Source organism: Delphinapterus leucas, chromosome 10 (assembly GCF_059928025.1).
Source record: "Delphinapterus leucas isolate spDelLeu-1000000601 "Yukka" chromosome 10, BTC_Dleu_Yukka2, whole genome shotgun sequence".
Lineage (NCBI taxonomy): Eukaryota > Metazoa > Chordata > Mammalia > Artiodactyla > Monodontidae > Delphinapterus > Delphinapterus leucas.
Window position 1 is genome coordinate 26,108,088 of NC_143138.1, and position 12,449 is coordinate 26,120,536.

Below are 12,449 nucleotides of genomic sequence, written 5' to 3' on the forward strand. Positions count from 1 at the left end.
CTTCTGAATCATACTGGGTTTCATTTTCTTCATCTCCCAAGGAGGTATTAGGGTATTTAGATGACCCGCCTCACAGAGATGTTGGGAGTACCTAAGGAAATGGAAACTTTTGGTAAAGCATGAAACAGCGTTCAAACACAGCAAGGCTTAAGCCCAAATTGCTGTTATTTCTCTACGGGGATGTGAGATGGGGAAGCAGGTGGTTGGGCTTAAAGGAAATTGTAATGGAGAAACCGAAGTTCAATGCCAACATTCCTCAGCTTGGTTGGCTAAGTTTTTATGGGTGTCAGCTGCTTTGTGCCTTCCCTACTCCTTGTGAAAGGTGGCCGGCCAACTTTTCCCTGTTCACAGGGCCAGCTAAATTTTTCCGGGGAAAACCCAATATTTAATTAGACTTTCAGGGATTACCAGGGTGTCTGGAATTTACATTTTGAGTTGACAGTTGAGATAGGTTTGTCTGATGCGATTGTGTTCTCTGCTTGAGAGATGTGATGCTGATTAAAGGGACCATGACATAAAAAGTGAGCACCTACTTATATTTGCCCTAAAAATGGCTTAACTGGACTGAGGGTTTTCTTGAACTTGATGGTCTCTGCGTGTGTAGTAGGCATTCTGATGTGTATTCTCTGCTGTCTTGATGATGAGATGCTGCAAGGTGGACTAATTAGTGTCCTGTACGTTTTATATCATGACCTTCTCCCACAGCTGTCCCTGTGCACATCTCAGCTAGTCATCTCCAAAAGCTCTTACAAACCAACGCTGATGACTTCACATCTAGGTACCTTAATGTCAGTGACTTCACTGTGACGGAGGATCTAAAGTCTTGCTATGAACATGTGTGGACTCTCTCCTGGTCCAACCAGGTTGGGGACTTGCCCAGCTTTATAAGGGTATGTATGGTATCCCTTTTGGTTTTGTGGATTTAGTGCTCTGGAGCAATTTTGTGAATAAAAATCAGAATTATATGAATGAAAACTGTCATGATTTGTGAATTTTGTTGGAATATTCAAGTAAAGGGGTTCAATGATCTTTCTGAAAGTTTTCAAGACGTATTTTATATCTCATATTCCTGATAAAGCAGTTTAAACCCAATATCACCTTTTCTAACTTGATGTAGGTAGAGAAGTTGTTGGTCAGTGTCCAGCATACAATAATTCCACATCTGTTATTGCATAATTTAAGCAGATGTGATTGACTTAGATTATCATGGAGGCAGATGGCACAGCAGAAGGAAGTTTAGGAAAGGATTTGCTGTCTTTGGATAATGACAAAACCAGATGCTCTTGCATATTTAGGGTTTTAAAAAATAATCTAACGATCATCTAGCATTTGGTTTTATGAAGTGAAACCCGAGATGAAATTTTATTCTTGTTATTTGGTATTGCGGGTCATCTGGTTTTCAAACAAAATCCTTGGGTGGAGATGGAGGAAGGATAGGAGTCATCTCATGGCACTTGTTTCCTGACATTTTATTTTAATATTTTGGATTGAAAACTTGTAAAATAGAAAAGCACATGGAAACAAAATATCTCAAGACTTAGAAGATCAGTATAGCGTGCATTTTTTTGGGTAACTCTACTTGCATATAAATATTCTTCTAGTCTACTGGGGCTTTCATTAGCCATTGCTTACTATTAGGTTACTAGATTTCAAGCCCCTGTCTCTCCATTTTCACTTTGTAGCTATCTGATTATCTTAAACAGAATGTGAAAACACCCTTTGTTATTTGTTTTAAGCAAGATTAGACTTGATTCCATGGCAGAATTCACCAGAACTGTAACCATCTTAGGTATCTGATGAAAACCTAACGGGAGTTAACCCTGCTGTAACCACTCGTGTGGTATATGATGGTGGAGTCTTCCTTGGACCCATATTTGGAGACATGTTGGTCACTGCCAACCAGTACACTCAGGTGAGAGCGGATGGGCCACCCAAAGTGAAATACTAGTTTCAGGTCTACTGCAGCCCCTCCTGATTTGTAATGTGGACCAATCCTAAAGGTCAGCTTTCTAATTCGCAAAACAGAGAGAGCTGTGGCTGTGCTTTTCTACCTCCACAGGGTAGGAAGAGTACGCTGAAAATATAAGTGCTTTGTAAATACAACATCCTGTTATTATAATTATTGATGCTACTATGGTACCAAAAATAGAGAACCTCTCTAGCTACATATGATTTATACCTCCACACAGTGGCCTTGGAAAGTAAATGAGCTAAGTCAACCCCTTTTCTCTTTAAAAATGTCCTTTGCTATTTCCCATCTGCCCATACTCTTGTTATAAGTCATCTGCTTTTAATTAGAGACAATTTTGAAATGCAAAACTATAAAGAATAATATAACCAACACCTGGGTACCCAAACGAGGATTAACAATTGCCAACATTTGATGTATTTATTTTATTTTATTTTTGGTCTTTATGAATAACGTGAAACACTACAGATGAAGAGTTTCTTATCACCTGTGCCTTCATGCCATCCCAGTTCCCCTTCCCTTATAAGCAAACACTATCATAAATATAGTGTGTGTGCTTTTAATCCTTATTTTATATGTAGAGAATCAGAGTTCAATCTTTTTCGCCTTTCTTATCTCCAAGTATTGTAGAGTTCTATTAGATTAATCTTAGTCCCAGTGAGAGGAAAAGACATATAATTTATTCTTGGGGACCTCCCATTTTAGGATAAAAAAGACCCCAAGCCAAATGTCCAAATACACTCTGATCTTCAGTTACACATCCATGTAGCAATGGTAGAACAGAGGTGCCTACTTCACTGGCATTTACCAGCAAAGACAGGGCTTTTCACAGGAAGTAGGTACTCAGTTGAAAATATAAAGTGATAAAAAGTTCTCACTCAGTTTGAATTTACTTCTATGTGACAGAGAGGGAATTTACTCCATATTGAACATATTTAATTGCAAAAATGTTAGGTTTCCGCTTATTTACCATCGTTTTAAAAAAGCCTAACATGTTTGGAGTCATGCTTTACAATTTAGGGTCTATTACTGGAAAATAGAAGGAAAAAAAAGAGAATAAGTGAATCATTAACACATTTTAATTTGGGCAAACTTCACAAGTACTTTATTAATACGCTGGAGCATATGAAACATGTACGTTTGCTTTTAATGCTTTTGTCTTTTCCAGGTGGTTGTGCGAGTGAACGACATACCAGCTCATTGTTCAGGTTCCTGTTCCTTCCAATACCTTGAAGGGTCAACTCCCCGGGTCCACTCTGTGTGGTATGCCCTTGGTATGATGTGCACTTGGCATTGAGATGGGCATGAACTTTATTTTTTTACTGAAGTATAATTGATTTACAATGTCATGTTAGTTTCAGTACAGTGATTCGGTTATATATATGTATACACATACATATACATATATATATGGATATATATATATATATAGATATATATATATATATGCTTTTTAAGATTCTTTTCCCTTATAGGTTATTACAAATATTGAGTATAGCTCCCTGTGCTATACGTTAGGTCCTTATCTGTTTTATATATAGTAGTGTGTATATGTTAATCCCAACCTCCTAATTTATCCCTCCCCCACCTCTTTCCCCTCTGATAACCATAAGTTTGTCTTCTATGTCTGTGGGTCTATTTCTGTGCATGAACTTTAGACTGAGAGTGACTTGTTGGAGGCCGTGTACCTGGTGATGTGGGTAGAAGGTGTGTCCGTTCATGGGGTGGATGTTGAGTGATGCAGCAGAAGGTGAATTTTTTAGCCAATCTAAATGAACTGGTTATGATTTGAAATGGTGGATTTTTTTTTTTTTTCTTGGCTGCATCGTGTGGCATGTGGGATCTTAGTTCCCTGACCAGGGTTCGAACCCGCGCCTCCTGCAGTGGAAGTGCAGAGTCTTAACCACTGGACTGCCAGGGAAGTCCCGAAATGGTGGATTTTTGATGACTTTAAAATGTTGTATTCTCTTTGTCCCTTGTTTTGAAATATTCTTTATTTTTATTTTTTTCCCCATTTTTTGTTGACTAGTGATTTCTCATCACTAGATTGAGAAAATTTAAGATGAGGGCTCTATGCTATTCAAATCAATATAGATTCCAATGCATGAGTCAGCATTTAATTCCTTGAATTTTGGGAGAGGAAGGTGAGAGGGAATGAATATTTGATAGAGTTCTTGTAAATGGAGTGATATCACTGAGAAATGATTTCTTTCTTTTAATTTCTTTCTTCTTTTAAGATGACATTGACCTACTGGTCTATATTACTGGAAATAGTTTCTCTGGTGACTCCGAGGCCTTGCAGGTTACAGTGAACAAAACAAGTTGCAAAGTTGTTTTCTCAAACCAAACGAATGTGGTGTGTCAGACAGGCCTGCTGCCCGTTGGAGTGCATCAGATTTCAATGTTGGTGAGACCCTCTGGTCTTGCCGTCAATGCCAGTGGAGGAGGCCTCTTCCTAAACGTGGAGCCCAGACTGGATGCTGTGGAGCCTTCCAGAGCTGCAGACATTGGTAATCCGGGGACACCTGCATTGCATCTGACCCTCTGAAGCTAGCATTCTTGCCCATCTGCAGGAATCTAGTCCTGCCATGTAATAAATTCTATAGCCACTGTGATTCACAGCTTTCTGTTTTAGGCCATCAGCATTTCTTCCAGTGAGTAATAGACATTTGAGCCCTTAAATGAACTCACTTGCCACCTAAAGGACCATAGTTTGGCTGATGGTGTCAGGCATTACTGGGTCAATCATTGAGTCATTGAGACAATCTGATCAAATGGAAATGACACTAGGAGGGGGAGTTAGGACATGTGCCTGGGTTTTCAGCCTGCCAAACTCAGAAGTGTGACCTTAGAAGTTTCAGATACTTCTGTGGGACTTAGTTTCCTAACAGTGATGAGGATGGGCACAGGATCGTTTACTGAGTACCTGTTCTAGGTAGTCGCACACCCTAAATGCTTACAGCCACTGGAAAGGTGGAATTATTATCCACATTTTTTCAGATGAGATAACAGTATTTCTAAGAGAAGAGTGACTTGCCCAAGGCTTCCCGATGGAAAGAGGTGGAGCTAGGATGCAAACCAGGATTGTGGGACGCCAAGGCTCCTGCTGCTTCTACCTCACCATGCTGTCTTACCCATGCAATGGGCTGAACAATGCGTAGACCTCTTAGTTTTGAGTGAGATTAAAATGAGCCAACAGGTGGGAAAGTCCCTTGAAAATTAAAAACATTTGCAAATGTGAAGTACAGGCCTGGCCCACTAGGAACTTAATGGGTGTTTCACAAATGTTTGTAAAATGACGTACACTTGGATACTTGGCTAGCAGTCAAAGCCAACTACCATTTGAGTAGTGGGGTATGGAGAGGTCAGCAGGGCTTGCCAGCATCAGCCCCCTGCATTGGGTCTTAGTGCCATGGCAACCAAGGCTCTCCCCAGGCTTTCTGAGGGACACAACCTGTTTAAAACAACCCAGCCAGACTGCAAGAATCTCAGGAACACTCATGCTTTATATGTTAATATATGATTTTTAGAGCATAAAAATTTTTCCGTAATGCCTTGGATTTTTGTCATTGTTTATTCTGTTGGCCAAAGATTCGTGGCTTAGAGCACTTATTAAAGTAGTGTTTCCTGGCTACAAATTCATTGTTCAAAGGAACAGTTGATTTCTGAATTTACTTGGCCTTATAGAGTAAATCAAGAGGCCTGCTTTTTTCTTCTCGCACATAAAACCGAACAAGCTTGCCCTTATTTCTCAGTGATATAAGGAGGGAGCCAGATGGTCTGTGGTGCTCAGAGTGAAAGATCACACTCTATATTAACCCAATAATTATTAGTTTGAGTCTTCCCACCAGATGTATAAGTGGCTTTGATCTTCCTATAAAGTTATCTTTGCAGTTCAGGCCACACCATCCTTCCCCACTGGACTCCCCCACTGGACAGCAGGTACCTCCAGGGCAGACAGGTGACTCAGTCAGCTTTGTCCTCTACACAGAGTGACTCACACAGGCAGACTGGCCAACTGTCCCAGTTTCCTGGGACTGAGGGGTTTCCCAGGATGCAAGACTTTCAGTGTTAAAATTGGGACATGGAACTCTAAGTGCTAAAACTTGGAAAGTCCCAGGCAAACTGAGTTGAGTTGGTTACCCTGTCAGGGTATGCTGTACCAACAATACATGGTGAAGAGTTTGTCTAGGAGGACTGTACACCACCCCTCTGTATTTTAGTGAAAGATGGAAAACTCAGAGAAGGGATAATGTTGGGTGGGTCCAAATTAATCTCAGGTATGACCGAGGGGAAATGGAAGGAGAGAGAGATTCTAGCTGCTACTTTCTTTATTACTGGATTTAAACTTTCCCTCTGAACCCTTCCTCCACCCTGCCACCTACCTAGTACCAACCAGTATCAGTCCATCCATCCATCCATCCATCCATCCATCCATCCATCAATCACTCAACACTGACTAAGCCACCCTGTGGAAAGCTCTGTGCCAGGTGCTGAAGACCTTCGTTCTCAAAGTTTGGTTCTGGACCAGCAGTATCTCCATCATCTGGGAGCTTGTTAGAAATGCAGTCTCAGGCCCCATCTCTCACCTCCTAATCAATCTGCATGTTCACAGGATCCTCAGGCAATTTCTATGAATAGGGTAGTTTGAGCAACACTGCTATTGGGGATTTAAAGAGAACCAGGCTGAGTCCTACCAACAAGGAATTTACAGAACAGTTGAGTATGTAATGAATACATGTAATAATGTGATCAGTAATATTCCAAATCACCACTTGCCCATATGCCAAGTGCCCTTAAAAAAAAATATTGGTTCATTTCTGTGTGTTAGGTCCTAAGGTGTGGACCCTTGTGAGGCACTTCAGCTTTCAAATGGGAATGGCATTGTCACTGCCTCTCCAACTTTTAATTATTATCAACAATAATAACGACAACAATTTATTTAGCTCTTACTATGTGCCAGTCACTATGAATGTTGAGGATACAATAAATTGAAACAAAGTCCCTGCTCACCTGGAGGTAAGTGTGTAAGAGAAAAATATAGCAGGGGAATAGTGACAGAGAGAGTGGTGGTTGTGATAGGATGGTCACTGACATTGGAGAAATGTCAAGGATGTCACTGGAGGATGGAGACAGGGAGGAAGTGAAGGAATGAGTCCTGGGGAAATCTTGGAGGAGATTCTAGGCAGAGGGAACACCAAATGATAAAATCTTAAGTCAGGATGAGCTCAGCTTGTTCCAACCAAGGAGGTTTCTGTGGCTGGAATAAATTGAGTGAGGGGGGTGGTAGGAGATGACTGGGAGCAGATCATATGGCTTTAGAGGCTATGAAAGGATATTGGGTTTTTGTTGTTGTTGTTGTTGTTTTTTGGCCATGCCGTGTGGCATGTGGGATCTTAGCTCCCTGACTAGGGATTCAACCTGCGCCCCCTGCAGTGGAAGCTCAGAGCCCTAACCACTGGACTGCCAGGGAAGTCTGAAAGGATGTTGGCTTTAATTCTGAGCGAGACAGGTGCCATTGGAAAAGTTTAAGTGCAAAAGCAACATGATCTGACTTAGGCTGCTGTGTGAGGAAATACTGTAGGGAGGCAAGGATGGAGGCTACTGAAGCCATCCAGGGGAGAGAGCATGTTGGGTTGGACTAGGGCAATATCTCTTAGAAATATATATTTATCATTTTATTGTTGTTGCTTGTGCCTTGGTGTCCTATCTAAGAAACGATTGCCTAATCCAATGTCACAAGATTTATGCCTATATTTTCTTCTAAGAGTTTTATAGCTTTAGCTCTTGCATTTAGATGTATAATTCATTTTTAGTTAATTTTCGTATATAGTGTGGGTTAGGGGTCTGTATTAGTTTTCTAGGGCTGCTTAACGAGGTACTGCAAACTAGATGGCTTAAATAACAGAAATTTATTGTCTCACAGTTCTGGAGGCTATAAGTCTGGTATCAAGATGTCAGTGGAGGTGATTCCTTCTGCAACAACCTGTGAGAAAGAATTTGTTTCATGCCTCTCCCCAAGATTCTGGTAGTCTGCTGGCAATCTTTGGCATTCCTTGGGTTGTAAAAGCATCACCCTGATCTCTGCCATTATCTTCACATGGTGTTCTCCCTGTGTCTTTTATGTGCCCAAATTTTCCCTTATTATAAGGACACTAGTCATATTGAATTAAGGACCCACCCTACTCCAATATGACCTTGTCTTAGCTAAGTGCATCTGTAATGACCCTATTCCCAAATAAGGTCACATTCTGAGGTACAAGTGGCCAGGACTACAACATATGAATTTTGAGGGGGACACAATTCAGGACTCATCTTCCTGGTGTTGAGCCCTAGGGTTGGGGTGCCCAATATGTGGCTCAAACCCCTCACTCCCCAGGGAGGGTCCCCGAGCCTGAGATATCCCCCTTTTCTTCTGTGTCCCCTGCTAGGGGTGTGCGTCCTGAGCTGATTGCTTCTCCTCCCTTCCCACCCAACTCTGTGAGGATTTTCTTACAGCCTTGGTTGTAGAAGAACCTTTCTGCCAGCATCCAGGTTGTTTGCAGTGAGAGTTGCTCCACATGTAGATGTATTTTGATGTGTTTGTTGGGGGAGGTGAGCTCTGCATCATCCTACTCTGCCACCTGATCTCCCCAATTATAGCTGTTTTATAAGGTATTTTAATGTCTGGCAGAAGACCCCTTCACTCTTATTTTTGAAATTTTGTTTTCTGGCTATTGTTTATTTTTCATTGAATTTTAAAATCAGCATGTCTAATTTAAATTAAAAATGTTTTTTGTATTTTTATCATGATGTATTGATCCTTTAGTTTAACTTAGAAAGGTATGCCACAGGCATCTTAGGTAGCCTCATCCACAAGAGGGCAGACAGCAGAAGCAAGAAGAACTACAATTCTGCAGCCTGTGGAAGGAAAAACCACATTCACAGAAAGACAGACAAAATGAAAAGGCAGAGGACTTTGTACCAGATGAAGGAACAAGATAAAACCCCAGAAAAATAACTAAATGAAGTGGAGATAGGCAACATTCCAGAAAAAGAATTCAGAATAATGATAGTGAAGATGATCCAGGACCTCGGAAAAAGAATGGAGGCAAAGATCGAGAAGATGCAAGAAATATTTAATAAAGACGTAGAAGAATTAAAGAACAAACACCTAGAAGAATTAAAGAACAAACAAACAGAGATGAACAATACAATAACTGAAATGAAAAATACACTAGAAGGAATCAGTAGCAGAGTAACTGAGGCAGAAGAACGGATAAGTTACCTGGAAGACAGAATGGTGGAATTCACTGCCATGGAACAGAATAAAGAAAAAAGCATGAAAAGAAATGAAGACAGCCTAAGAGACCTCTGGGACAGCATTAAGCACAACAACATTCGCATTATAGGGGTCTCGGAAGGAGAAGAGAGAGAGAAAGGACCCGAGGAAATATTTGAAGCGATTATAGTCGAAAACTTCCCTAACATGGGAAAGGAAATAGCCACCTAAGTCCAGGAAGCATAGAGAATCCCAGGCAGGATAAACCCAAGGAGAAACATGCCGAGACACATAGTAATCAAATTGGCAAAAATAAAAGACAAAGAAAAATTACTGAAAGCAGCAAGGGAAAAATGACAAATAACATACAAGGGAACTCCCATAAGGTTAACAGGTGATTTCTCAGCAGAAACTCTACAAGCCAGAAGGGAGTGGCACGATATATGTAAAGTGATGAAAGGGAAGAAACTACAACCAAGATTACTCTACGTGGCAAGGATCTCATTCAGATTTGACGGAGAAATCAAAAGCTTTACAGGCAAGCAAAAGCTAAGAGAATTCACCACCACCAAACCAGCTCTACAACAAATGCTAAAGGAACTTCTCTAAGTGGGAAACACAAGAGAAGAAAAGGACCTATAAAAACAAACCCATAACAATTAAGAAAATGGTAATAGGAACATACATATCGATAATTACCTTAAACATGAATGCATTAAATGCTCCAAGCAAAAGACACAGGCTTGCTGAATGGATACAAAAACAAGACCCATATATATGCTGTCTACAAGAGACCCACTTCAGACCTAGAGACACAGACAGACTGAAAGTGAGGGGATAGAAAAAATATTCCATGCAAATGGAAATCAGAAGAAAGCTGGAGCAGCAATACTCATATCAGATAAAATAGACTTAAAGAATGTTACAAGAGACAAGGAAGGACACTACGTAATGATCAAGGGATCAATCCAAGAAGAAGATATAACAAATATATATGCACCCAACATAGGAGCATCTCAATACATAAGGCAACTGCTAACAGCTGTAAAAGAGGAAATCGACAGTAACACAATAATAGTGGGGGACTTTAACACCTCACTTCCACCAATGAACAGATCATCCAGACAGAAAATTAATAAGGAAACTCAAGCTTTGAATGACACAATAAACCAGATAGATTTAATTGATATTTATAGGACATTCCATCCAAAAACAGCAGATTACACTTTCTTCTCAAGTGCACACAGAACATTCTCCAGGATAGATCACATCTTGGGTCACAAATCAAGCCTCGGTAAATTTAAGAAGATTGAAATCATATCAAGCATCTTTTCTGACCACAACGCTATGGGATTAGAAATGAATTACAGGGAAAAAAACGTAAAAAACACAAACACATGGAGGCTAAACAATACGTTACTAAATAACCAAGAGATCACTGAAGAAATCAAAGAGGAAATCAAAAAATACCTAGAGACAAATGACAACGAAAACACGACGATCCAAAAACCTATGGGAGGCAGCAAAAGCAGTTCTAAGAGGGAAGTTTACAGCAATACAAGCCTACCTCAAGAAACAAGAAAAATCTCAAACAATCTAACCTGACACCCAAAGGAACTAGAGAAAGAAGAACAAACAAAACCCAAAGTTAGTAGAAGGAAAGAAATCATAAAGATCAGAGCAGAAATAAGTGGAATAGAAACAAAGAAAACAATAGCAAAGATCAATAAAACCAAAAGCTGGTTCTTTGAGAAGATAAACAAAATTGACAAACCTTTAGCCAGACTTATCAAGAAGAAGAAGGAGAGGACTCAAATCAATAAAATTAGAAATGAAAAAGAAGTTACAACAGACATCGCAGAAATACAAAGTTTCGTAAGAGACTACTATGAGCAACTCTATGCCAGTAAAATAGACAACCTAGAAGAAATGGACAAATTCTTAGGTATAACCTTCCAAGACTGAACCAGGAAGGAATAGAAAATATGAACAGACCAATCACAAGTAATGAAATTGAAATTGTGATTAAAAACCTTCCAACAAACAGAAGTCCAGGACCAGATGGCTTCACAGGTGAATTCTATTAAACATTTAGAGAAGAGCTAACACCCATCCTTCTCAAACCCTTCCAGAAAATCGCAGAGGAAGGAATACTCCCAAACTCATTCTAACTCATCATCCTGATACTAAAACTAGACAAATATTCTACAAAAAAAGAAAATTACGGACCAATATCACTGATGAGTATAGATGCAGAAATCCTCAACAAAATACTAGCAAACAGAATCCAACAACATAATAAAAGGATCATACCCCATGATCAAGTGGGATTTATCCCAGGGATGCAAGGATTCTTCAATATATGCAAATCAATCAATGTGATACACCATATTAACAAATTTAAGAATAAAAACCATATGATCATCTCAATAGATGCAGAAAAAGCTTTTGACAAAATTCAACACCAATTTATGATAAAAACTCTTCAGAAAGTGGGCATAGCGGGAACCTACCTCAACATAATAAAGGCCATATATGACAAACCCACAGCAAACATCATTCTCAATGGTGAAAAACTGAAAGCATTTCCTCTAAGATCAGGAACAAGACAAGGTTGTCCACTCTTACGACTATTATTCAACATAGTTTGGGAAGTCCTAACCACGGCAATCAGAGAAGAAAAAGAAATAAAAGGAATACAAATTGGAAAAGAAGAAGTAAAACTGTCACTGTTTGCAGGTGACATGATACTATACATAGAGAATCCTAAAGATGCCACCAGAAAACTACTACAGCTAATCAACGAATTTGGTAAAGTTGCAGGATGCAAAATTAATGCACAGAAATCTCTTGCATTCCTATGCACTAACAACAAAAGATCAGAAAGAGAAATTAAGGAAGCAACCCCATTTACCATTACAACAAAAAGAATAAAATACCTAGGAATAAACCTACCTAAGGAGACAAAAGACCTGTATGCAGAAAACTATAAGACACTGATGAAAGAAGTCAAAGATGATACAAACAGATGGAGAGATATACCATGTTCTTGGATTGGAAGAATCAGTATTGTGAAAATGACAGTACTACCGAAAGCAATCTACAGATTCAGTGCAATCCTTATCAAATTACCAGTGGCATTTTTTACAGAACTAGAACAAAATAATCTTAAAAGTTGTGTGGAGACACAAAAGACCCCAAATAGCCAAAGCAGTCTTG

At 39.7% G+C, this 12,449-nt stretch overlaps 1 protein-coding gene across 1 annotated transcript in view; it reads left to right on the forward strand.

The window, feature by feature from the left end:
* The window catches only part of PKHD1 (PKHD1 ciliary IPT domain containing fibrocystin/polyductin), a 425,169-nt gene that overhangs the window by 39,082 nt on the left and 373,638 nt on the right, over nucleotides 1-12,449 (forward strand). Inside the window, exons 23-26 of the mRNA XM_089918628.1 lie at nucleotides 706-890; nucleotides 1,790-1,912; nucleotides 3,138-3,243; nucleotides 4,207-4,479. Of these exons, the coding sequence (XP_089774754.1) occupies nucleotides 706-890; nucleotides 1,790-1,912; nucleotides 3,138-3,243; nucleotides 4,207-4,479 (687 nt within the window). The remainder of the gene's footprint in view (nucleotides 1-705; nucleotides 891-1,789; nucleotides 1,913-3,137; nucleotides 3,244-4,206; nucleotides 4,480-12,449) is intronic.